The 23,322-nt window shown below is 37.5% G+C and overlaps 1 protein-coding gene across 6 annotated transcripts in view; it reads right to left on the reverse strand.

Annotated features, from left to right (window-relative positions):
- The window catches only part of KLHL5 (kelch like family member 5), a 93,017-nt gene that overhangs the window by 58,702 nt on the left and 10,993 nt on the right, over positions 1 to 23,322 (reverse strand). Inside the window, exons 2-3 of one of the 6 annotated variants that reach the window (XM_086406104.1) lie at positions 8,828 to 9,301; positions 7,588 to 7,686 (exon numbers count right to left, since the gene is read on the reverse strand). The exons of 2 other annotated variants lie outside the window; for them this stretch is intronic. In XM_086406104.1, the coding sequence (XP_086262230.1) occupies positions 7,588 to 7,686; positions 8,828 to 9,210 (482 nt within the window). In that variant the 5' untranslated portion in view covers positions 9,211 to 9,301. Of the gene's footprint in view, positions 1 to 7,587; positions 7,687 to 8,827; positions 9,305 to 23,322 lie in introns of all 6 variants that reach the window. 3 more of the 6 variants (XM_086406103.1, XM_086406106.1, XM_086406105.1) reach the window with 3 other exon arrangements.

The raw sequence follows: 23,322 nt of genomic DNA on the forward strand, positions 1-23,322 counted from the left end.
TTCAATCTTTCCCAGCATCAGGGTCTTTTCCAATGAGTCAGTTTTTCACATCAGGTGGTCAAAGTATTGGAGTTTAAGCTTCAACATCAGTCCTTCCAATGAATATTCAGGACTGATTTCTTTTAGGATTGACTGGTTGGATCTCCTTGCAGTCCAAGGGACCCTCAAGAGTCTTTTCCAACACCACAGTTGAAAAGCATCAGTTCTTTGTGCTCAGCTTTCTTTCTAGTCCAATTCTCACATCCATACATGACTACTTAAAAAAACCATAGCTTTGTCTAGACGGACCTTTGTTGGCAAAATAATATCTATGCTTTTTAATATGCTGTCTAGGTTGGTCATAACTTTTCTTCCAAAGGGCAAGTGTCTTTTAATTTCATGGCTGCAGTCACCATCTGCAGTGATTTTGGAGCCCCCAAGAATAAAATGTCACTGTTTCCCCATCTATTTGCCATCAAGTGATGGGACCAGATGCCATGAGTAGCCATCATAGTCAACAAGAGTCCAAAATGCAGTACTTGGATGCAATCTCAAAAACGACAGAATGATCTCTGTTCATTTCCAAGGCAAACCATTCAATATCATGGTAATCCAAGTCTATGCCCCAACCAGTAATGCTGAAGAAGCTGATGTTGAACAGTTCTATGAAGACCTACGAGACCTTCTAGAACTAACACCCAAAAAAGATGTCCTTTTCATTATAGGGGACTGGAATGCAAAAGTAGTAAGTCAAGAAACACCTGGAATGACAAGCAAATTTGGCCTTGGAGTACAGAATGAAGCAGGGCAAAGGCTAATAGTTTTGCCAAGAGAACGCACTGGTCATAGCAAATACACTCTACTCTTCTAACAACACAAGAGAATACTCTACACATGGACATCACCAGATGGTCAATACCAAAATCAGACTGATTATACATTCTTTGCAGACGAACAAGGAGAAGCTCTATATAGTCAGCAAAAACAAGACCAGGAGCTGACATGGCTCGGATCATCAACTCCTCATTGCCAAATTCAGACTTAAATAGAAGAAAGTAGGGAAAACCACTAGACCATTAAGGTATGATCTAAATCAAATCCCTTAAGATTATACAGTGGAAGTGAGAAATAGAGTAAAGGGACTAGATCTGATAAAACAGAGTGCCTGAAGAACTATGGACGGAGTTTCGTGACATTGTACAGGAAACAGGGATCAAGACCATCCTCAAGACAAAGAAATGCAAAAAAGCAAAATGGTTGTCTGAGGACGTCTTACAAATAGCTGTGAAAAGAAGAGAACCAAAAAGCGAAAGAAAAAAGGAAAGATATACCCATTTGAATGCAGAGTTCCAAAGAATAGCAAGGAGAGATAAGAAAGCCTTCCTTAATGATCAGGGCAAAGAAATAGAGGAAAACAATAAAATGGGAAAGACTAGAGATCTCTTCAAGAAAATCAGAGATACCAAGGGAACATTTCATGCAAAGATGAGCACAATAAAGGACAGAAATGGTATGGACCTAACAGAAGCAGAAGATATTAAGAAGAGGTGGCAAGAATACACAGAAGAATTGTACAAAAATGATCTTCATGACCCAGATAATCGCGATGGTGTGATCACTCGCCTAGAGCCAGACACCTGGAATGTGAAGTCAAGCGGGCCTTAGGAAGCATCACTATGAACAAAGCTAGTGGAAGTGATGGGATTCCAGTTGAGCTATTTCAAATCTTAAAAGATGATGCTGTGAAAGTGCAGCACTCAGTATTCCAGCAAATTTGGAAAACTCAGCAGTGGCCACAGGACTGGAAACGGTCAGTTTTCATTCCAATCCCAAAGAAAGGCAATGCCAAAGAATGCTCAAACTACCACACAATTGAACTCATCTCACACGCTAGCAAAGTAATGCTCAAAATTCTCCAACCCAGGCTTCAACAGTATGTAAACCGTCAACTTCCAGATGTTCAAGCTGGTTTTAGAAAAGGTAGAGGAACCAGAGATCAAATTGCCAACATCTGTTGGATCATCAAAAAAGCAAGAGAGTTCCAGAAAAACATGTTACTTCTGCTTTATTGACTATTTCAAAGCCTTTGACTGTGTGGATCACAAGCAGCTGTGGAAAATTGTTAAAGAGATGGGAATACCAGACCACCTGACCTGCCTCCTGAGAAATCTGTGTGCACGTCACGAAGCAACAGTTAGAACTGGACATGGAACAACAGACTGGTTCCAAATAGGGAAAGGAGTAAGTCAAGGCAAAAATGTTGCAAAACAGTATGCACAATGAAATTCAGATTTTATTCTGCTGCAGCTGCTAAGTCACTTCAGTCGTGTCCGACTCTGTGCAACCCCATAGACGGCAGCCCACCAGGCTCCCCCTTCCCTGGGATTCTCCAGGCAAGAACACTGGAGTGGGTTGCCATTTCCTTCTCCAATACATGAAAGTGAAAAGTGAAAGTGAAATCACTTCTAAAAACATATTTTTATTCTATACTCGTATAAAATATACTGGAAGAACACTTTCTCAAATTGTTAATAGTATTTCAAGGTGGTAGGGTAATTAGTGGTTTTTATTTTTTCATTTCTGCTTATCTCTATTTGCTAATGTCTCAATGGTAAAAAAAAAAAAAAAAGTACACAATATCGAAAAAAACTCATCAAAAATTAGATCAAAAGGATTCTGAAGAGTTCTATCCAGCTGTCTTCACCTCTTGCACCCTGTCGATCATAATCCCCAAACCATTCTTCACATGCACCACAGTAGTGAGTTTTACCTGGACACACGGCTACCCAGGCAGAGACCACATCTGAACCTCCTTAGCTACTCACTGCAGCCATGTGACTAGGTTTTCAACAATGGCACATGCGCAGAACTGATATCTGTAATTTGTGTTAATAGCTTAATGTCCTCCCTGTTCTTTCCTTGCTCAATCCCACAGGCTAGAATGTGGACAGAGAGCTTAGGAAGCTTTGACCATAAAGAAAGAATAATGCCCTATGGGATGGAGAAAGAGTATGGAAGGAACCTAGGTCTCTGAAGGAACTTGGGTAGCAGAACTACCTGTCTGCCCTGAGCCATTTGCCCATTTGTGAGATGACAGAGAAATAAACTTCTATTTTATTTGAGACACTACATTTCTGAATATCTTTGTTACATCATCTTAGCCTATTCTCTACTAACATACTCCCTAAAGTTAAATGGCCAAATTATACATCTTTGTGCATATGAGTGATTGTGTGTATGTCTGTATCACTGTTTTTCATGCCTAATTTATCCAATTCTAAAAATGTAAAACTTCACTGTCTAGTTACAAATGGATGAACATATAAGCAGTTAAGTGTCATAAAAGTTTCCTCTGCCTTAAAAATTTGGACTTACAAAGGTCAGTTGTGCAACTCTAGAACCCATTAGCCGTTTTGCTAAGCTAATTCTTTTTGGGAACTAATGATTCCAATAAATTTCTATTCTGTTTAAACCAGCCAGTCAGTTTCAGTTGCTTAAAACTAAGAACCCTGATTGATACAATGTAAAGATAGGCTTTAGGGGATTTATGAAGCAGAGACATTACTTTGCCAACAAAGGTCTGTCTAGTCAAGGCCATGGTTTTTCCAGTGGTCATGTATGGTTGTGAGAATTGGACTAGAAAGAAAGCTGAGTGCTGAAGAATTGATGCTTTTGAACTGTGGTGTTGGAAATCCCTTGACTCTTGAGAGTCCCTTGGACTGCAAGGAGATCCAACCTGTCCATCCTAAAGGAAATCTGTCCTGGGTGTTCACTGGAAGGACTGATGTTGAAGCTGAAACTCTAATATTTTGGCCACCTGACGCAAAGAGCTGACTCATTTGAAAAGACCCTGATGCTGGGAAAGATTGGGGGCAGGAAGAGAAGGGGACGACAGAATGAGATGGTTGGATGGCATCACCGACTCAATGGAGATGAGTATGGGTAAACTCCGGGAGTTGGTGATGGACAGGGAGGCCTGGCATGCTGCGGTTCATGGGGTCACAAAGAGTTGGACACGACTGAGCAACTGAACTGAACTGAACCCTGTATGAAATATTTAACATATGTGTGTGTACATACATGCACATACAGACACACACATACAGAGGGTTTTCTGGGGAAAGGTTCTATAGCTTATGTCAAGGGAATCCATGACTTGGGCTTATGTGTGAGGAGGACATTACAATACATCCTTTCTTGATATAGGTACAATATAGCAGAACTTCTTTGCCATCTCTGGAAGCAAAGGTTTTTTTCATGTGGAGATGTATAAGATTTTAATTTTAAAATGAATCAGAATTAATAGACTAGTTCAAACAAGAAGATGTTTGACATAAAAACATAACATTAAAAAGGGTCAACAACAGAAAGAGATACTGCTAGTTACTTTCAATTAGTTCTACATAAATTCTTGGGTTTAAAATTTATGCTCCTATTAAGATCTGTCCTAATCTAGACCTCTATTAAATAAAGAATGCTTCATCTAATGAGAAAAAAAAAGGGTCAAGAAAAAAGGGATAGCACTTGAGAAATGCTATATTATGAAGATAACCCCTTGCTGGGAGAGGAGAAGGGCCTAAATGTTTTCAAGATGAGTCAAAGAAAGGCAAATCAACAGACCAAGGAACAGAAGAGTTCAAGGATATCTGCTGAAATAGAATAGCAAGCAATGAATACGATGGATCCGATGACTGTGGGTAAATGGCTGTCAAGAGATTATACCTGTAAATCAGTCAGAGGTGGCTATGCTGGGAGGGAATGGGGGCAGGAGGAGAAGGGGACGACAGAGGATGACATGGCTAGATGGCATCACCGACTTGATGGACATGGGTCTGAGTGAACTCCAGGAGTTGGTGATGGACAAGGAGGCCTGGCAGGCTGCGATTCATGGGGTCGCAAAGAGTCGGACACAACTGAGTGACTGAACTGAACTGAACTGAACACTGAGAAAATCAGTTGAGGAGAGAAGGTAAAACTGGTTAGAATGAATCAGTATTATGTTAATCCAAAGTGAACTCAGTGATTAAAGGAAAAGTCACAGAGAACTGCCTACTGGTATTTGTGCATGAAATTTACATGTTAATGGTTTGGGTTCAAAATGTAGCTATTTCCAAGAGACCAAGGTCAAAAATTGTAAGTCAGATTGATGATATCTATCGTTGATTTGGGTGTGATGAAAATGGCACTTTACCTTTGTGGTCTTCCTCCCTAAAACTTATAACGCCAGTTTAATCATGAGAAAAGTATCAGACAAATCCCAACTGAGTAAGACATTCTGCAAAATACCTAACCACTAATCCCCAAACTGCCAAGGTCATCAAAAACAAGGGAAGTCTGAGAAACTGTCACAGTCTAGAGGAGCCTAAGGATATACGATGATTAAATGTAATCGGTATCCTAGGTGGGATCCTGTAACAGCAAAAGAACTTTAGGTATTTAGACATTAAGGGAATCTGAATAAAGTATGGTCTTTAGTTAATAATAATGTATCATATTGGTTCACAGTAATGGATGCACCATATTCGAACATGTTAATAACTGTTAGGGAAATAATACGGAAAACTGGGTGTGGGATATATAGGAACTCACTACATTATCTCTGTAATTTTCTTGTAAATCTGAAAGTGTTAATATAAACTTTAGTTTTTTAAAAATGCAGTTTCATTTTACTTACTATTTTTGAGCAAGTTACTTAACCTTTCCGTGCCTCACTGGCCTCATCTCTACAGTTAGAATGACAATAGTGACAATCTAACTCGGAAATCTGTGAAGACTAAATGATGTAATACAGTAACAGTGTCTCACAGATATTAAATACCCAGTCAGTATTAGCTATTATTTTATTGGGATATTTATAAAATACAGTAGTATTTTAAATACTACTACTATTTTAAATAAATTAAAAAATAATCTGATTTTAAAAATGTTTAACTTTATAAACAAGGTTGAGAGAATGAAAATTTCTTCACTATGTAAAAATACCATAATTTCAAAGTTGGCCAATCAAATACAGTGTAAATTGTATTTATCTTATGGTCCCATGACGAGTTATCATGTAAACCTGACTGGCCCTGGTGAAAATTCATCTTGAGTTACAGTCATAGAAACCTACTGCTCACACAAAAGATCACAATTCTGTTACTCAGGGCCTAAAATTCCTCAAGGTGTAAAAATCAAAGTTTGTATTTTAATAACAAAGTAACGACATTGGAGAGAAAGTGGCTAAGCTACAGACACAAGATCAGTTAAAAGATAAGAAACTTTTAAATCACTTAGATGTGAGACAGCAGAAATTACCATAAGTTGAAGAGCCAGGCAGGTTTGAATAGAACTGATGAAACGTATATCATATGTCTCCCCATCATGCCATGTCCGTCTATGGTATACTGAAATAAAATGTTTGCTATATATTTTATTGCAAGTACTATGTAAGGAAAAGAACTATTCCCAAGTTATATACGAAATTTGATGAATGTCAGTGTAACTTCTTTTGACATTAACAGTGATAGTTTTTGATTTGTTTACAGTAGAAGGCCAACCACCTAGAGAGATTGCTCACTTAATCAAAAAGCTGGCGGCAAATAAATGTATCCTCATGATGAAGATCAAAGACTTAGAGCTGGAGGATTGAAGAAGGATATGAAAATTAGATACATTTAATCTGGAGAAAAATGGAAAAGTAAAAGTACACACACAAATGACATTTCTAAAGTCTAAAATGATTTCCACTTTTTTTGCAGAAAGATGTTGGGATAGAAATGTTAAGCCACCAGGAATAGTAAATTTCTTTGACACATTTCCTCTCATATCTAAAAATCGAAGACATTTTCTTTAAGTACATTTTATTTTTGAAATAATTTAGAGTTTGATCACTGCAGATGTGAACTGTTTATTCCCTTATTATTTACTTTCTCAACCTTCTCTATTAGCATTTTAAAAACAACTACATTCATTTTAAATTTTAGAAAATATAATTTTCTAATTTTTATAACTCCTACAAATAAAAATCAATTATATATTCTTGAACTATGCACACAGCAATCTAAGTCCAAAAAAAAAAAAGCAATCTTTTTCTGTCATAATGACTATCCCATCAAGATGACATTTTAATGTGGATACTAAAGAACAGAGTAACTTAATTTCAGTAATCATTAGCTTTGCAAACTACCTTTGCTGTAAGGAAGTAAATTACAGTGACCCAGGTGTGTGTAATGTAAGATTATATACATGTATATAAATTTTATACTCCCTCACATATGTATAATCTCTCCAGGTAGTAGACACATGTTAAGATTTTTATAACTTATGCTGGTAAATGAATGAACCTTTTTTTCCTCTAATTTTGTTAAAATATTCTTGATACATTATATTGATTTTCAAATGCAAAGATGATTACTCTTTGGTTTCTCACAAAAATGGTAAACCCTGAACCTTTTACTAAATAAATCACGCCTTTTATGGCAACAAGTATCCAAAGAAAACACAAAACAATGAAACCATATTAATTCAAATGATCTCCATATGAAAATTATCAGTGGCTTCTATTCTCTTAATATAATGCTAAATCATGAACTAATTAAATTTTTAAAAATTAAATATACTAGTTACCTATGTAAAGATATTTCCCTCTCTCCATTACACAAATGAGCATAGATGACTGGTCTATATTTGTTATTATTCCAACACCACAGTTCAGAATTCCATATTCTGAAGATTAGAAGAGAAGGTGGTAAATATCCCCGAGTAAGAGATACTTGAATATATGAACTCATTTTGTCTCCATCTCTTATGATGCCTATATTATTAATAACCAAGATACAAATTACAAGTGTTATCAAAACCTGCAGAGAAATTTTAAAAGAAAAAGGATCCAGTAATTAATCTAGAAAAATAAGCCTTTAAATATTTTTGAGTGAAGATGAATCAGAAGGGTGACTTTCAGGCTCTAACTTATTTCTTAAGATGTGATAGTAGTTTATACTGATTAAGAAGAAAATTCATTTCAAAAGTAAAGCCTGGCTCCATGGGTGAAGATGGATAAAGTCATATGAATTTAACCAATTTTTAATTTTCAAACTCATTTCCCCTTCTTTTTGCCCCCTTTTTACCAGCTGACCACATCTAGCTCCTCTATGTTCCCTTATACTTTCCTGAAGGAATATCCTTCATGTCCCTAAATAGCACAATTTTCAGTGAAGTGAAGGTAACAGGAATTAGTAGCTGTCATCTTAGAAAGAGATGTGCTACTGTATTCTCTGTATTAGTCAAGAGGGCTGCAACACAGGACAAAGAGAAATAACCATAAGAAAAATATTATTGACAACCACAATGGAGTAAATAAAAATTACTGGCAACTACTATGTGCATCTCCTGGTAAAACCTTTAACTAAAATTAAAACATGACTATAATCCGTTGCAAACTGAAATGTCATAAAAATTTTTTGTACTCCAGAAATGTCTCCTACAGTTTTGCTATAAGACTATAGAAGGTACATGAATGAAGCAAACTACAAGGCATGATGCATAGAACTGCTACCATATATTATTTTCAAGGCAGAGCCAGATCTATATATGGAACACAAGATATTTCAAAATGAAAGCTGTTTGTTGTCTTTATAATTTTCTAGAATTAAAATCAATATTAGAACGTTAAAAAAACCCAGTAAAAGAACCACATTACATACCATTATATATATATATATATATATATATATATATACACACACACACACAGAGAGGCATGTATATGTATAATCATAGATTTTAAACAACAATACTAAATTGTTTTAAACAGTATAGAGAATATCCCCCCACACCCCATTTCTAACAGTAAAAAAAAATAATCAACCTGCATGAACTGGAATCAGATTCATTTTCTTCTTCACTAGTGTCATCATCCACTTCTGGTCTATCCAGCCAATGTGCACCGCCACAATCTTCTGCTGTAAACTCAAATGCAGGGACTTCAGAGGTGGATGCCATTGGCCAAGAAGGTGAATTCTGAAAATCCAGTTGGCTGGACCTTCGGTAACCAATTGAAGCCAAAGGCAATTGCAGGCTACATGGATCTAAAAACTTTCTCCCACCGTTTGCTCCGGTCTGTCCTCGATTCCAAAATTCTCCCTGCTGGCTGTCAACTGTAGAATTAGGAGATGATGCTTGATGGCTAAACCACCTCCATCTGATTTTCAAAATCTGCTTCACATCAAACTCTTTACGAGAACCAGACATCCTCAGAGAAACCAAGTGATCGTCTAGGCAACGGGCAAAAAGCACTGCACACAGATTTGTGCATCCAACCAAGACAAGAGAAGTATATGCCCTGCTGTACACAATAAACAAATTGAAAGGAAAATAAATCACATTCACATATATATCTACATTTACTTTTATACCAATATATCAGATTATAAAGAACAAAGGACAATGAAAAAAAGAGGAAACACGGTGGAACATTCCGTTCAATCAGAGCAAACTCTCATCCACCTATCCTGAAGCAGCTAGACTTTCCCCTGCTCTCCTTCCCCTTACTGACCATTAGCTCTCACAAACACTGACAGCATTCATTAAAGTCCTTTTAAATGCAGAACACCACCCCCTTTTCTTAAACCACAAATGACAGAGACAGAAAGCACTATCCCGTTGCAGTGTCTGTCTCTGCTGCTTAGTATGTTAACTCTTTTATTGCTGAAACAAGAAATGTATTCCACAGCATTTTCCTTTGTACTTAAAAATCACTGTAAAACTAAAATACTTCTATTTTTATACTAAGTTCCTAAATGAAATTTCACAATCACTTTTTTAGAAAGCATTTTTAAATTAGATGAGTTATAGTGATGTTGAAGCTGTACTCTGGATGGGGGTGAGAAAGGAGGAGAAACACAAAGGTGGGGCTCCCGTTTACTGCTCTCCACTTCTATTTTCTCCCTTAAGGAAAGGAGGGTGTTTCATTAATATAGTACAATACTGGGTAGGACTTCATTTGAGCAAAGAATATTGAGCAGACTAAAGAGAAAGAAAAAGTTTGGAAACTACAAAGGATCAAAATATGACAATACTTACTCTTTTTCAAATAAATAACCTGAAGTCAGTATGGCTCTGTAATTATGACTGTGCCATTCTGATTTAGTACAGTAGACAAATTTCTATGACACTACTTAGCAAAAGGAAAATATGGCTCAAGAAAGATACCTAGGACTGGGATAGGATTCTTTCTTGGATGTACAAATGCCCTAACGGTATCCTCTGTTGTTGACAAAACAAATGGTCTGAACATGGTTATACCTGAGGCACATTGATAAAGCAAATGAAAATCTTATCAAATACAATCAAATTTTAAAATACTGAATGGTAACTGTAAGCAAGACACTCTACCAAGCATTGTGGGGGAAACCAATATACATCTTTGTTCTTACCCTCAAAAATAATTAAACTGAGTACTGAAACAAAAAATAACAACTTAAATATAAGAAACACTATAATGCTGCAGTATTAACATTTTGTTACCTACAAATGTACAAACACAGAATTTGAGCTTTCAGGGTGCCCAATATCTTTCAAATGACCAAAAAAAAAAAAAAAAAGCAAAGCTGCTTTGGAGACTTACAAAATATTGTGAGGCATGTACCTTAACCTTACACAGCTCTTTAGTAGGCGAATAAAAACTATTCAGAGACATAAGAATGAGAGGCATGAAAAGCCATATACAATTCTGTGCCAAACAGCATACAACAAGCCATAAATACTGTGAGACAGAGAAAGGAGATATCAGCATGGTGTGGAGTGCTATGGGTCAGTCTGATTAGGGAGAAGGCTTCTAAGAATGGGAAGAAGTTGCCTAGGCAGAATGATGAAAGGTTTTATCCAGGAAGAAATGTATCAATAAAAGCATGAAGTGAGCATACTGACAAAGAAAGAGGGGGAGCTATCAGTTTGATCAGCCAATCAGACATTCCTAATTAATTTTAAGGAGTAGTAAGAGACAAAGTTGCATGCATAAGATGACATAAAATGTCCTGAGCACAGAGCCAAAGGCAGGCAATGTTAAGTGGACTGCTGAAGAGGGCAATGCTTTTAGAAAGTTAATTTGGCAGTAGTATGCAGCATGCATTACAGTATGAAATAGTACTTTTCCCTCTTCTTCACGTCTGCCAGACTCCTTCTATCCACAACCTTCTAACTCCACTCTACCTATCCAACTTTGTTTCTAACTATTTTCCAACATGGACACACCACTTCAGAGCCTACATTATGGTGCTTCCTCTTTCACATGCTGTTTGTGTCCCAATTTCTCTAGTTTTGGAAATCCACTCATCCTTCACGGTTTATCACTGGCACTGCTGCCCCTTAGAAAGGCTTCTCCAATTACTCTAGCCTTATGGTTCTCAACAAGAGTAGCACCAACCCCTCTGCTCCCACACTCCGAAATTAGGGGGCATGGATTTTTAGTTGTTGGAATGACAAAAGAGGGCACTGAGTGGGCAGGGGCCAGAGATAGTAAATATCTGTAAGTACAGACCCACACAATGAAGAAAGGCCATTGCAGTAGTTAATGATGATCTTACCATCACTGTCTTCATGCAAATAAGTATAATATTTACCAAGCATTTACATGTTTAAGGCACCACAAGAGGTAGAAAGATAAATAACAAAGATCTTTCTTTTAAGAGGGCTATTTATTGTGGCAGAGAAAATAATTAAATGAACATTACAAATAAAGAATTTATCTTAATAAATATAACTTATATAAATAAAATTTTAAATTGGATTCAATCTGTCAGTATGAGAACACATACCAGAGAGTCCATTTACAATGTGCTAGCTCCAATAACTAATTTTAGTTGTTTTGCTGTTTGGTTGACTGGTTGAAGCCTGAACACAAGAATGGACTTTAAAGGCCACTAAGGTGCCAGACACTTCTCAGTATGTGATAGAGAAGAAATCCAAAGACGTGAATGTTAAACTGTTGAACCATGCTTCCAGTCCCAAGAGGGGCCAAAGACCCTTTTCACAGAGGAATTGAGAAATGCATTAAATAAATACCTCTTAAGTAGAGAAGCTCTTCTGAGTAGGCTAGAGATGCAGGTGGGAGACTAGCCCCTGAAACAGGCTTTCTGATTAAAGAGAAACTAGGATCTTTGGTGACAAAGGCCAAGCAGAAGTTTTTAACCACTGCTGTAGTAATCATGGGTTTAGTTGCATACATGCATACATATGCACGTATATACAATGCCCTGCCCCATCCTTCTACATCGGCAGGCTCACACTGCATGCTTTTCTTCACTGAGACACTTATTTTGTTGATCTTCACCACTCATTCTTCCTGGTAATCAATGTTGATAGCTTGGTGTATAGCCTTTCACATCTTTCTCCATGTTTATAGAATTCATATCCAAACTTACATACACATATATAGGAGTTTTTATTATTTTGTTTTATAAAAGATTACATTATACATATTTTTGGCATTTTGCTTTTCTCACTAAAATTATATACATGGAAATATAAAATAATGATCTTTATAATAGTTGCATAATATTTCATAACTGTAAAACACAATTTATTAAACTATTTTCTTGCTAGTGGGCATGCAGATTGATTTTACATTTGTTTTATGCTATTAAAATAATTTTGAGATTAAAAATCCTTTTGAAACTTTTGTTATCTATGGAATTTATTCACAGAAGTGGAATTGCTGGGTTGAAAGTATGTCTATTTTAAATTTGAAAAGATAGTTAACTTTCATAAAATTCATATTTTCAAAACTAAAGTGAGTGTATCCTTCTTATTTATTTTTACAGGCCCACTAGTCAACAATAAGTATTATCAGTCAGTTCAGTTGCTCAGTCATGTCTGACCCTTTGCAACTCCATGGACTGCAGCACGCCAGGCCTCCCTGTCCATCACCAACTCCCGGTGTTTACCCAAACTCATCTCTACTGAGTCGGTGATGCCATCCAACCATATCATCCTCTGTTGTCCCCTTCTCCTCCCACCTCCAATCTTTCCCAGCATCAGGGTCTTTTCCAATGAGTCAGCTCTTTGCATCAGGTGGCCAAAGTATTGGAGTTTCAGCTTCAACATCAGTCCTTCCAATGAACATTCAGGACTGATCTCCTTTAGGGTGGACTGATTGGATCTCCTTACAGTCCAAGGGACTCTCAAGAGTCTTCTCCAACACCACAGTTCAAAAGCATCAATTCTTCAGTGCTCAGCTTTCTTTATAGTCCAGCTCTCACACCCTTACATGACTACTGGAAAAACCATAGCCTTGACTAGATGGGCCTTTGTTGGCAAAGTAATGTCTCTGCTTTTTAATATGTTGTCTAGGTTGGTCATAGCTTTTCTTCCAATGAGCAAGCATCTTTTAACTTCATGGTTGCAGTCAAACCATCTACATTGATTTTGGAGCCCCAAAAATAAAGTCTGCCACTGTTTCCCCATCTATTTACCATGAAGTGATAGTTAACTTTCATACCATGTTTCCCCATCTATTTACCCATCAGGGACTGGATGCCATGATCTTAGTTTTCTAAATGTTGGGCTTTAAGTCAACTTTTTCACTCTCCTCTTTCACTTTCATCAAGAGGCTCTTTAGTTCTTCACTTTCTGCCATAAGGGTGGTGTCATCTGCATATCTGAGGTTATTGGTATTTCTCCTGGCAATCATGATTCCAGCTTGTGCTTCTTCCAGCCCAGCATTTCTCATGATGTACTCTACATATAAGTTAAATAAGCAGGGTGACAACATATAGCCTTGACGGACTCCTTTTCCTATTTGGAAACAGTCTGTTGTTCCATGTCCAGTTCTAACTGTTGCTTCCTGAGCTGCACATAGGCTTCTCAGGAGGCAGGTCAGGTGGTCTGGTATTCCCATCTCTTTCAGAATTTCCCACAGTTTGTTGTGATCCACACAGTCAGAGGCTTTGGCATAGTCAATAAAGTAGAAAGATGTTTTTCTGAAACTCTCTTGCTTTTTTGATGATCCAGTGGCTGGAAGAAATGAGAGGAATCAAGGTAATGGATCTATTTTGTCTACGTATTTGTTGATTTAAAAATATATAGAATATATTAGAATGATGAGAATGATCCAACAGGAAGGTGAGACTGATTATTGTAGGTGGGAGCACTGGAACAAAAAAAGTAAGACTTTGATAAAAGAAAAACAGATGGTACCTAAGCATAGTGGACAGTTTGGATAGTCACTGTAGGTGGGATAATTCCTCTACTGTAAGACTGTGACTTTCTAAATGCATCGATTATTTTAAAAGGAAAGAAAAGACATGCACTAAGCCATCTATTCAAGTTGAAAACCCCTCTAGGAGGAGTCATGAAATAATATAGAGGTGAAACTAAACAATTAAGAAATAAAAAGAGAGAATTAGAGACCTAGCTCTAAAAATCTCTTCCCTTCTAGCAAGTTTAATCAAAGAAAAAGTAAAACTTAGGAAGAGGACAACATGACCATTAAAATATTTAAAAGATCTAATTCTGTTATTTTATTTAATTCTGTAGTTTCTCCTCTAATAATTGATACAAGAAAAATTTTAAATGTCAAATTGAATAAGGGTAATGACAGTGAAAGAGGAGAGTGAAAAAGTGGGCTTAAAGCTCAACATTCAGAAAACAAAATCACGGCATCTGGTCCCATCACTTCATGGCAAATAGATGGGGCAACAGTGGAAACAGTGTCAGACTTTATTTTTGGGGGCTCCAAAATCACTGCAGATGGTGACTGCAGCCATGAAATTAAAAGACGCTTACTCCTTGGAAGGAAAGTTATGATCAACCTAGATAGCATATTCAAAAGTAGAGACATTACTTTGCCAACAAAGGTCCATCTAGTCAAGGCCATGGTTTTTCTAGTAGTCATGTATGGATGTGAGAGTTGGACTGTGAAGAAAGCTGAGTGCCAAAGAATTGATGCTTTTGAACTGTGGTGTTGGAGAAGACTCTTGAGAGTCCCTTGGACTGCAAGGAAATCCAACCAGTCCATTCTGAAGGAGATCAGTCCTGGGTGTTCTTTGGAAGGATTGATGCTAAAGCTGAAACTCCAGTACTTTGGCCACCTCGTGCGAAGAGTTGACTCATTGGAAAAGACTCTGATGCTGGGAGGGATTGGGGGCAGGAGGAGAAGGGGACGACAGAGGATGAGATGGCTGCATGGCATCACCGACTCAATGGACATGAGTTTGAGTGAACTCCGGGAGTTGGTGATGGACAGGGAGGCCTGGCGTGCTGCGATTCATGGGGTCGCAAAGAGTCAGACATGACTGAACAACTGAACAGAAGTGAATAATGACAAATGTAGAGAATTTAGGTAAGCAAAGTTGGAAAATCCTCCTGAAAGACAGAATTTGCTGAAAAATCCTTCATAGCTAGGTCTCTAACAATTTCTGCCTAAGCTTAAGCCTGGGTATATATTTTGGGAAAAGAATCTTCACTTTAACAACATCTATTAAAGGTTATCTATTGATAAAGTAGCTTGCTACAGTTACCATGATAGAAAAGGGTCTATAGGACTACTTCCCAGTGTTAACACTGAATTCTTGGGCCAAATATTTTCCTTATGAAAAATATGTAGTAAACTTAGGCATTAATGTTTTCATGGCATGGAATTCAGAGTTAATTTAAATAAGACTTTTTCTTCTGCCACAGTAAATTTTACTATACAATATCATATTGTTTCACTCAAAAATTTATCCAATTCTGATGAGAAGTACTTCTTAGAGTAATTACTGATGAAAGATCAATACACATTAAAAGTCATTACACTTAAATTATTAAAATGGTTTGCAAGGGTTACACATAAAAATTAGATTGATCATCACTCTATCTCCTTGACCCTCTTCCTTTTTTTAATAGCACTTGTCACCATCAAGCATATTAGATGTTTATTCCCTAAATTAGCTGCAGTAGAGCTTTGGCTCACAGCTGTACCTAGCACTTAGAACAGTATCTGAAAGACAGGTGCTGAATAAGTATTTTTCTAATGAATGAATGAATCCAGTAACTATAAGAGCAATAATAAAAGACTTACACTTGAAATATACACTTCTGGAATTATAAAATAAACTTAAGAATTGAATGTTAAAAAGAACATTAGAAAACATTTACTGCTGGTGAGAAAACCTCTTTAGTATTTTTTCAACTTAGGAAAATTCACAACATATTACTCTATGAATTTCTTTTTTTCTATTTTGTTCTCTGGGTATAAAAATTTTTATCACTTTGACATCTATTGGCTAAACAACAAATGTCTTTTCAGATCGATGTAACACTTTTTTTCAAATTGATTATCAAATTATACTGTAACTCTTTCTTGTTTTAATAACTTTGCTTTACTTAAAGTTGAGATACAAAGTGTCACACATTGTTTAAAACAGATGTGTCAATTATGAATACATTTCTCAAAATGTAATTAAAGAATCCACATGCAACTTCTGCTTCAAAACTGCTCAAATGTTAGTTTGTGAATTTATAAGATGAAGTTATTCAATATGACAATAGCAACACTGAGATGTCATTAAGATAAGACTGCTGATGAGCTCACTTCAACAGTGTGGCTTTCAAAGCTAAGGCTTCACTCAGCAATTCAAATTATAGTCATCCAGTAACTGGTTTATATGGGTAATCACTATTACACAAATCTCTCTGCACATGGAGTTTTCACAAACAACAGTGCTTGTTTTATGAATAATCAATTTTAATGAATCTATTCCTATAGTTTTAATATATACTAAATATACATATGTCATAAAACATATATATGGTATATGTTTTATATACCAGTAATATATATAGCATAAAACACATCAAGAACTAATTTACTGTACTAACTCAGCAGCACTTCACCTCCCCAGTTTTCCTCTCAACTAAAATAAGTTACAGCATATGATTTCAAAGAAACGTTTAAAGTTTGGTAATTCTAGGATACTTTTAAAACTGTTAAATTAAGTCTTTTATCAGAATTTGGCTTATTTTAACAATTTGAAGACATTTAATTCCACTAAAAATTTAAAATGTATGATATCAGAAAATGTTCATTAAGTACCTAGATCAGGAAAGATGTGAGATTTCATTTTAACTTTAATTTCAGAAATATAGTAGATACTCTGTACCTCTTTTCCAAACTCATAAAAGCAAACATTATAAAGGTAAAAAAGAATCCTGTAATTATATAAACTCAATAAACTGTGCTATATGTAGAAAGAACTCAAAGATGAGAAAATAGCAAAATTCATCAGGGCAGGGGTCACTATACTCCTAACAACTTGTATAGTGCACAACATTCAAACATTTCCTGAATTTAGACCAAAGAATAAATGACTAAATTAATGGCCTCTGTCCATGGGATTCTCCAGGCAAGAATACTGGAGTGGGTTGCCATTTCCTTCTCCAAAATTAATGGCACACACCTTCATCTGAAAGGTCTTAAAATACAGCAGAAGAGGGTTTTCAATGAAACCTTTACTAATTATCAAGGAGTAAATATGTCTTTTATTTGGGAAAAGATGAGGTTCTTGAGTTGAGAATTTTGAAGTATGCCTCAAAAAAATTAATTTGGCAAGTGAAGAATGGATTTGTAAGGGAAGATGCCATTGGTGGGAAAATCAGTTAGAAAACTCTTTGAGGTAAGAGGATAGTAACCTTGGCTAGAGGCAATGAGATCTGAAAGGGGAGTGGCTGTTAAAACCTACTACAGGGTCGGGCCTTATAAAATGCCCATGTCAAATGGATAGGAAGAGGTCAAAGATGACAACATTTTCAAACATGGATGGCTATGGGGGTTGAGTCGCTAAGTCATGTCGGACTCTTGCATCTCCATAGACTGTAGCCTGCCAGGCTCCTCTGTCCATGGGATTCTTCATGCAAGAATACTGGAGTACATTGCCATTTCCTTCTCCAGCTAATCTTCCCGACCGAGGAAACGATCCCCAGTCCCCTGCAATGCAGGCAGATTCTTTACTGATTGAACTATGCGGGAAGCGGAGGTGACTATACAAATGCTAATATTAACATAAATAGGTTAAGTAAGAAGGATACTGTATCCTTATATGTGTTAGTTGCAAAGAGTTCAACATGACTGAGCAACTAACACATATACATATATGTATGATATATATATATATACACACACACACAAAATGTGGTCCACTGGAGAAGGGAATGGCAAACCACTTCAGTATTCTTGCCTTGAGAACTCCATGAACAGTATGAAAAGGCAAAAAGATAGGACACTGAAAGATGAACTCCCCAGCTCGGTAGGTGCCCAACATGCTATTGGATATCACTGGAGAAATAACTCCAGAAAGAATGAAGAGATGGAGCCAAAGCAAAAACAACACCCAGTTGTGGATGTGACTGGTGATGTAAGCAAGGCCCGATGCTATAAAGAGCAATATTGCATAGGAACCTGGAATGTTAGGTTCATGAATCAAGGCAAATTGCAAGTGGTCAAACAGGAGATGGCAAGAGTGAATGTCGACATTTTAGGAATCAGCGAACTAAGATGGACTAGAATGGGTGAATTTAATTCAGATGACCATTATATCTACTACTGCAGGCAAGAATCCCTTAGAAGAAATAGAGTAGCCATCATAGTCAACAGAAGAGTCCGAAATGCAGTACTTGGATGCAGTCTCAAAAACGACAGAATGATCTCTGCTCATTTCCAAGGCAAACCATTCAATATCACGGTAATCCAAATCTATGCCCTGGCCAGTACTGCTAAAGAAGCTAAGTTGGTTCTATGAAAACCTACAAGACCTAGAATTAACACTCAAAAAAGATGTCTTTTTCATTATAGGGGACTGGAATGCAAAAATAGGAAGTCAAGGAACACCTGGAGTAACAGGCAAATTTGGCCTTGGAGTATAGAATGAAGCAGGGCAAAGGCTAATACAGTTTTGCCAAGAAAATGCACTGGTCATAGCAAACACCCTCTTCCAACAACACAAGGGAAGACTCTACACATGGATATCACCAGATGGTCAACACAGAATTAAGACTGATTACATTCTTTGCAGCCAAAGATGCAGAAGTACAGTCAGCAAAAACAAGACTAGGAGCTGACTGTGGCTCAGATCATTAACTCCTTATTGCCAAATTCAGACTGAAATTGAAGAAAGGAGGGAAAACCACTAGACCATTCAGGTATGACCTAAATCAAATCCCTTATGACTATACAGTGGAAGTGAGAAATAGACTTAAGGGACTAGATCTGATAGAGTGCCTGATGAACAATGGATGGAGGTTCATGACATTGTACAGGAGACAGGAATCAAGACTATCCACATGGGAAAGAAATGCAAAAAAGCAAAAGAGCTGTCTGAGGACGTCTTACAAATAGCTGTTAAAAGAAGAGAAGCAAAAAGCAAAGGAAAGATATACCCATTTGAATGCAGAGTTCCAAAGAATAGCAAGGAGAGATGAGGCTTCCTCAATGATCAGTGCAAAGAAATAGAGGAAAACAACAGAATGGGAAAGACTAGAGATCTCGTCAAGAAAATTAGAGATACCAAGGGAATATTTCATCCAAAGATGGGCTCAATAAAGGACAGAAATGGTATGGACCTAACAGATACAGAAGATATTAAGAAGAGGTGGCAAGAACACACAGAAGAATTGTACAAAAAAGATCTTCGTGACCCAGATAATCACGATGGTGTGCTCACTCACCTAGAGCGAGACATCCTGGAATGTGAAGTCAACTGGGCCTTAGGAAGCATCACTACGAACAAAGCTAGTGGAAGTGATGGAATTCCAGTTGAGCTATTTCAAATCCTGAAAGATGATGCTGTGAAAGTGCTGCACTCAATATGCCAGCAAATTTGGAAAACTCAGCAGTGGCCACAGGACTGGAAAAGGTCCGTTTTCATTCCAATCCCAAAGAAAGGCAATGCCAAAGAATGCTCAAACTACCACACAATTGCACTCATCTCACATGCTAGCAAAGTAATGCTCAAAATTCCAAGCCAGGCTTCAACACTATGTGAACTGTGAACTTCCAGATGTTCAAGCTGGTTTTAGAAAAGGCAGAGGAACCAGAGATCAAATTGCCAACATCCGCTGGATCATCAAAAAAGCAAGAGAGTTCCAGAAAAACATCTATTTCTGCTTTCTTGACTATGCTAAAGCCTTTGACTGTGTGGATCACAACAAACTGTGGAAAATTCTGAAACAGGAATACCAGATCATCTGACCTGCCTCCTGAGAAATCTGTATGCATGTCAGGAAGCAACATTTAGAACTGGACATGGAACAACAGACTGTTTCCAAATAGGAAAAGGAGTATGTCAAGGCTGTATATTGTCACCCTGCTTATTTAACTTATATGCAAAGTACATCATGAGAAATGCTGGGCTGGATGAAGCACAAGCTAGAATCAAGATTGCCGGAAGAAATATCTATAGCCTCAGATATAAGGGCAGATGACACCACCCTTATGGCAGAAAGTGAAGAACTACTAAAGAGCCTCTTGATGAAAGTGAAAGAGGAGAGTGAAAAAGTTGGCTTAAAGCTCAACATTCAGAAAGCTAAGATCATAGCATCCAGTCCCATCACTTCATGGCAAATAGATGGGAGAAACTGTGGAAACAGTGGCTGAATTTTATTTTTTGGGGGGGCTCCAAAATCATTGCAAATGGTGACTGCAGTCATGAAGTTAAAAGATGCTTACTCCTTGGAAAAAATTTTATGACCAATCTAAACAGCATATTAAAAAGCAGAGACATTACTTTGCCAACAAAGGCCCATCTAGTCAAGGGTATAGTTTTTCCAGTAGTCATGTATAGATGTGAGAGTTGGACTATAAAGAAAGCTGAGCTCCGAAGAATCGATGCTTTTGAACTGTGGTGTTGGAGAAGACTCTTGAGAGTCCCTTGGACGGCAAGGAGATCCAACCAGTCCGTTCCAAAGGAGATCAGTCCTGGGTGTTCATTGGAAGGACTGATGTGGAAGCTGAAACTCCAATACTTTGGCCACCTGATACGAAGAGCTGACTTATTTGAAAAAACCCTGATGCTAGGAAAGATTGAAGGCGAGAGGAGAAGAGGACGACAGAGGATGAGATGGTTGGATGGCAACACCAACTCAATGGAGATGCTGCTGCTGCTGCTGCTAAGTTGCTTCAGTGGTGTCCGACTCTGTGCCACCCCACAGACGGAAGCCTACCTGGCTCCTTTGTCCCTGGGATCCTCCAGGCAAGAACACTGGAGCGGGTTGCCATTTCCTTCTCCAATGCATGAAAGTGAAAAGTGAAAGTGAAGTCGCTCAGTCATGTCCGACTCTTCGCGACCCCATGGACTGCAGCCTACCAGGCTCCTCCATCCATGGGATTTTACAGGCAGGAGTACTGGAGCAATGGACATGAGTTTGGGTCAACTCCGGGAGTTGGTGATGGACCGGGAGGCCTGGCATGCTGCAAGTCCATGGGGTCGCAAAGAGTACGACTGAGCAACTGAACTGTACTGAACTGATATATATAAGAAGGATACAGTTTCAGTAAGATTGAGTGACTTTAGACAAATTTGTCTTTAATTATGTATTTAGCAACCCAATAGCTAGGAATATGGAGTCTAGAATCCTATTTTCCTGCATGTATGCTCAGTCTCTCAGTCATGTCAGACTTTTTGTGACCCCATGGACAGTAGCCTGCCAGGCTCCTCTGTCCATGGAATTTTCTAGGCAAGAATACTGGAGCAGGTTGTCATTTCCTACTCCAGGGGATCTTCCTAACCCAGGGTTTGAATCTGCATTTCCTCCATCAGCAGGTGTATTCTTAATCACTGAGCCACCTGGTAAGCCCATGTTTAGCTTATAGTTTAAAATTAATCTGCAATCTATTTAAGAAACCAGAAATTTAAAGCCTGGATAGATATATCCTGGGCTGTTAACACTGATTATCTTTGCATTCTTTCCAATAGTTACCAAAAACACATGACATCAAAATTTCTCTTGTAACGAAAATAAGCTTAGAAATACAGTCTGAAATACAAAATTAAATTTCTAGCACAATGTTAAGTTTTTCACTCTGTTAAAAATACTTGGGAAATATTTCCAATTAATCAGTAAAATTAAAAATACGTATTTAACTTAAATTCAGCTATAACAAACTAAGAGATTTAGTTTAACTTTTTAAGTTACATGGTAGATTGAAAACTCAAAGTTGGAAACTCTTATATACACAGAAAATGAAGACTAGTTTCATAGTTATAGCCATTTAACACAAGGATTTTATTTCCTGCTGTACCCTAAAAGCATTGTGATCTTACTTACTTAACAGCAAGGTAAAAAAGATTAAGTGGGGTAAATTTTAACCTTTAAACTAAATTATGCCTCCTTGCTATGTGATGACATAGCATCCCAACTACTTGCTCAGATAACTTAATAATTTCATTGAAATTATTTACTTAATGTTTACTTTCTTCCCTGGACTGGAAACTCTATGAAGGCTGCAAAAAGGACTACAGTTTTGTAATGAATTGCAACACAGGAATTCACCTTCAATTTTAAAGTTGCAATACAGCATGGTAAAAATATACAGGGGCAAGCACAGGATCCTGACAGCTGCAGAGGTCAAAGATACATTTCTAGTTAGCTGGAACTCTTGAGTATAATAAAAGCCCCATTGTTGGATGAAATCAATAGCTGCTCCATTAAATGAAAAAGTTAGTAAGCATAAAAATTGTATTTGCATATTCTTAAAGATTTTATTTCAAGTTAAAACACATAAATGCACATTCATTTACAAATCTTTTCATATAGGGTTAATGCCACATATTTGCTATGGGTCTCCTACTGAATTTGGGTCCTCTTTCTTGCATAAGCCATGCCCACCACGACCCACCATCTGTGATTTCCACTTATGGCTTCCAGAAATGGAGAGAGAACTTAAAAGCATTTCTGAAAGAGTATGAATATCGAATCCATTAGACCAGTGGTGTATCCACCACTAGATACACAAGAAGATACACCACAAGACATGTGCCAGAACATAAATTAATGCACTGCTTCCTTCAAGGAGAAAGTGTTACCATGAAAAAAATGTCAGTGGATCCAAACCCTGTGCTTGCTGCTGCTGCTGCTAAGTCACTTCAGTCATGTCCGACTCTGTGCGACCCCATACACAGCAGCCCACCAGGCTCCCCCGTCCCTGGGATTCTCCAGGCAAGAATACTGGAGTGGGTTGCCATTGCCTTCTCCAAACACTATGCTTAGTGATGTAGTTAATTTACATTCCAGTGTGGGCTCCTTACTTCCTTCAGTTCAGTCGCTCAGTCGCGTCCAACTCTTGGTGACCCCATGGACTGCATGCCAGGCTTCCCTGTCCATCACCAACTC

Source organism: Bos grunniens, chromosome 6 (assembly GCF_055505025.1).
Source record: "Bos grunniens cultivar Pamir isolate PY7600 chromosome 6, Bosgru_T2T1.0, whole genome shotgun sequence".
Taxonomy (NCBI): domain Eukaryota; kingdom Metazoa; phylum Chordata; class Mammalia; order Artiodactyla; family Bovidae; genus Bos; species Bos grunniens.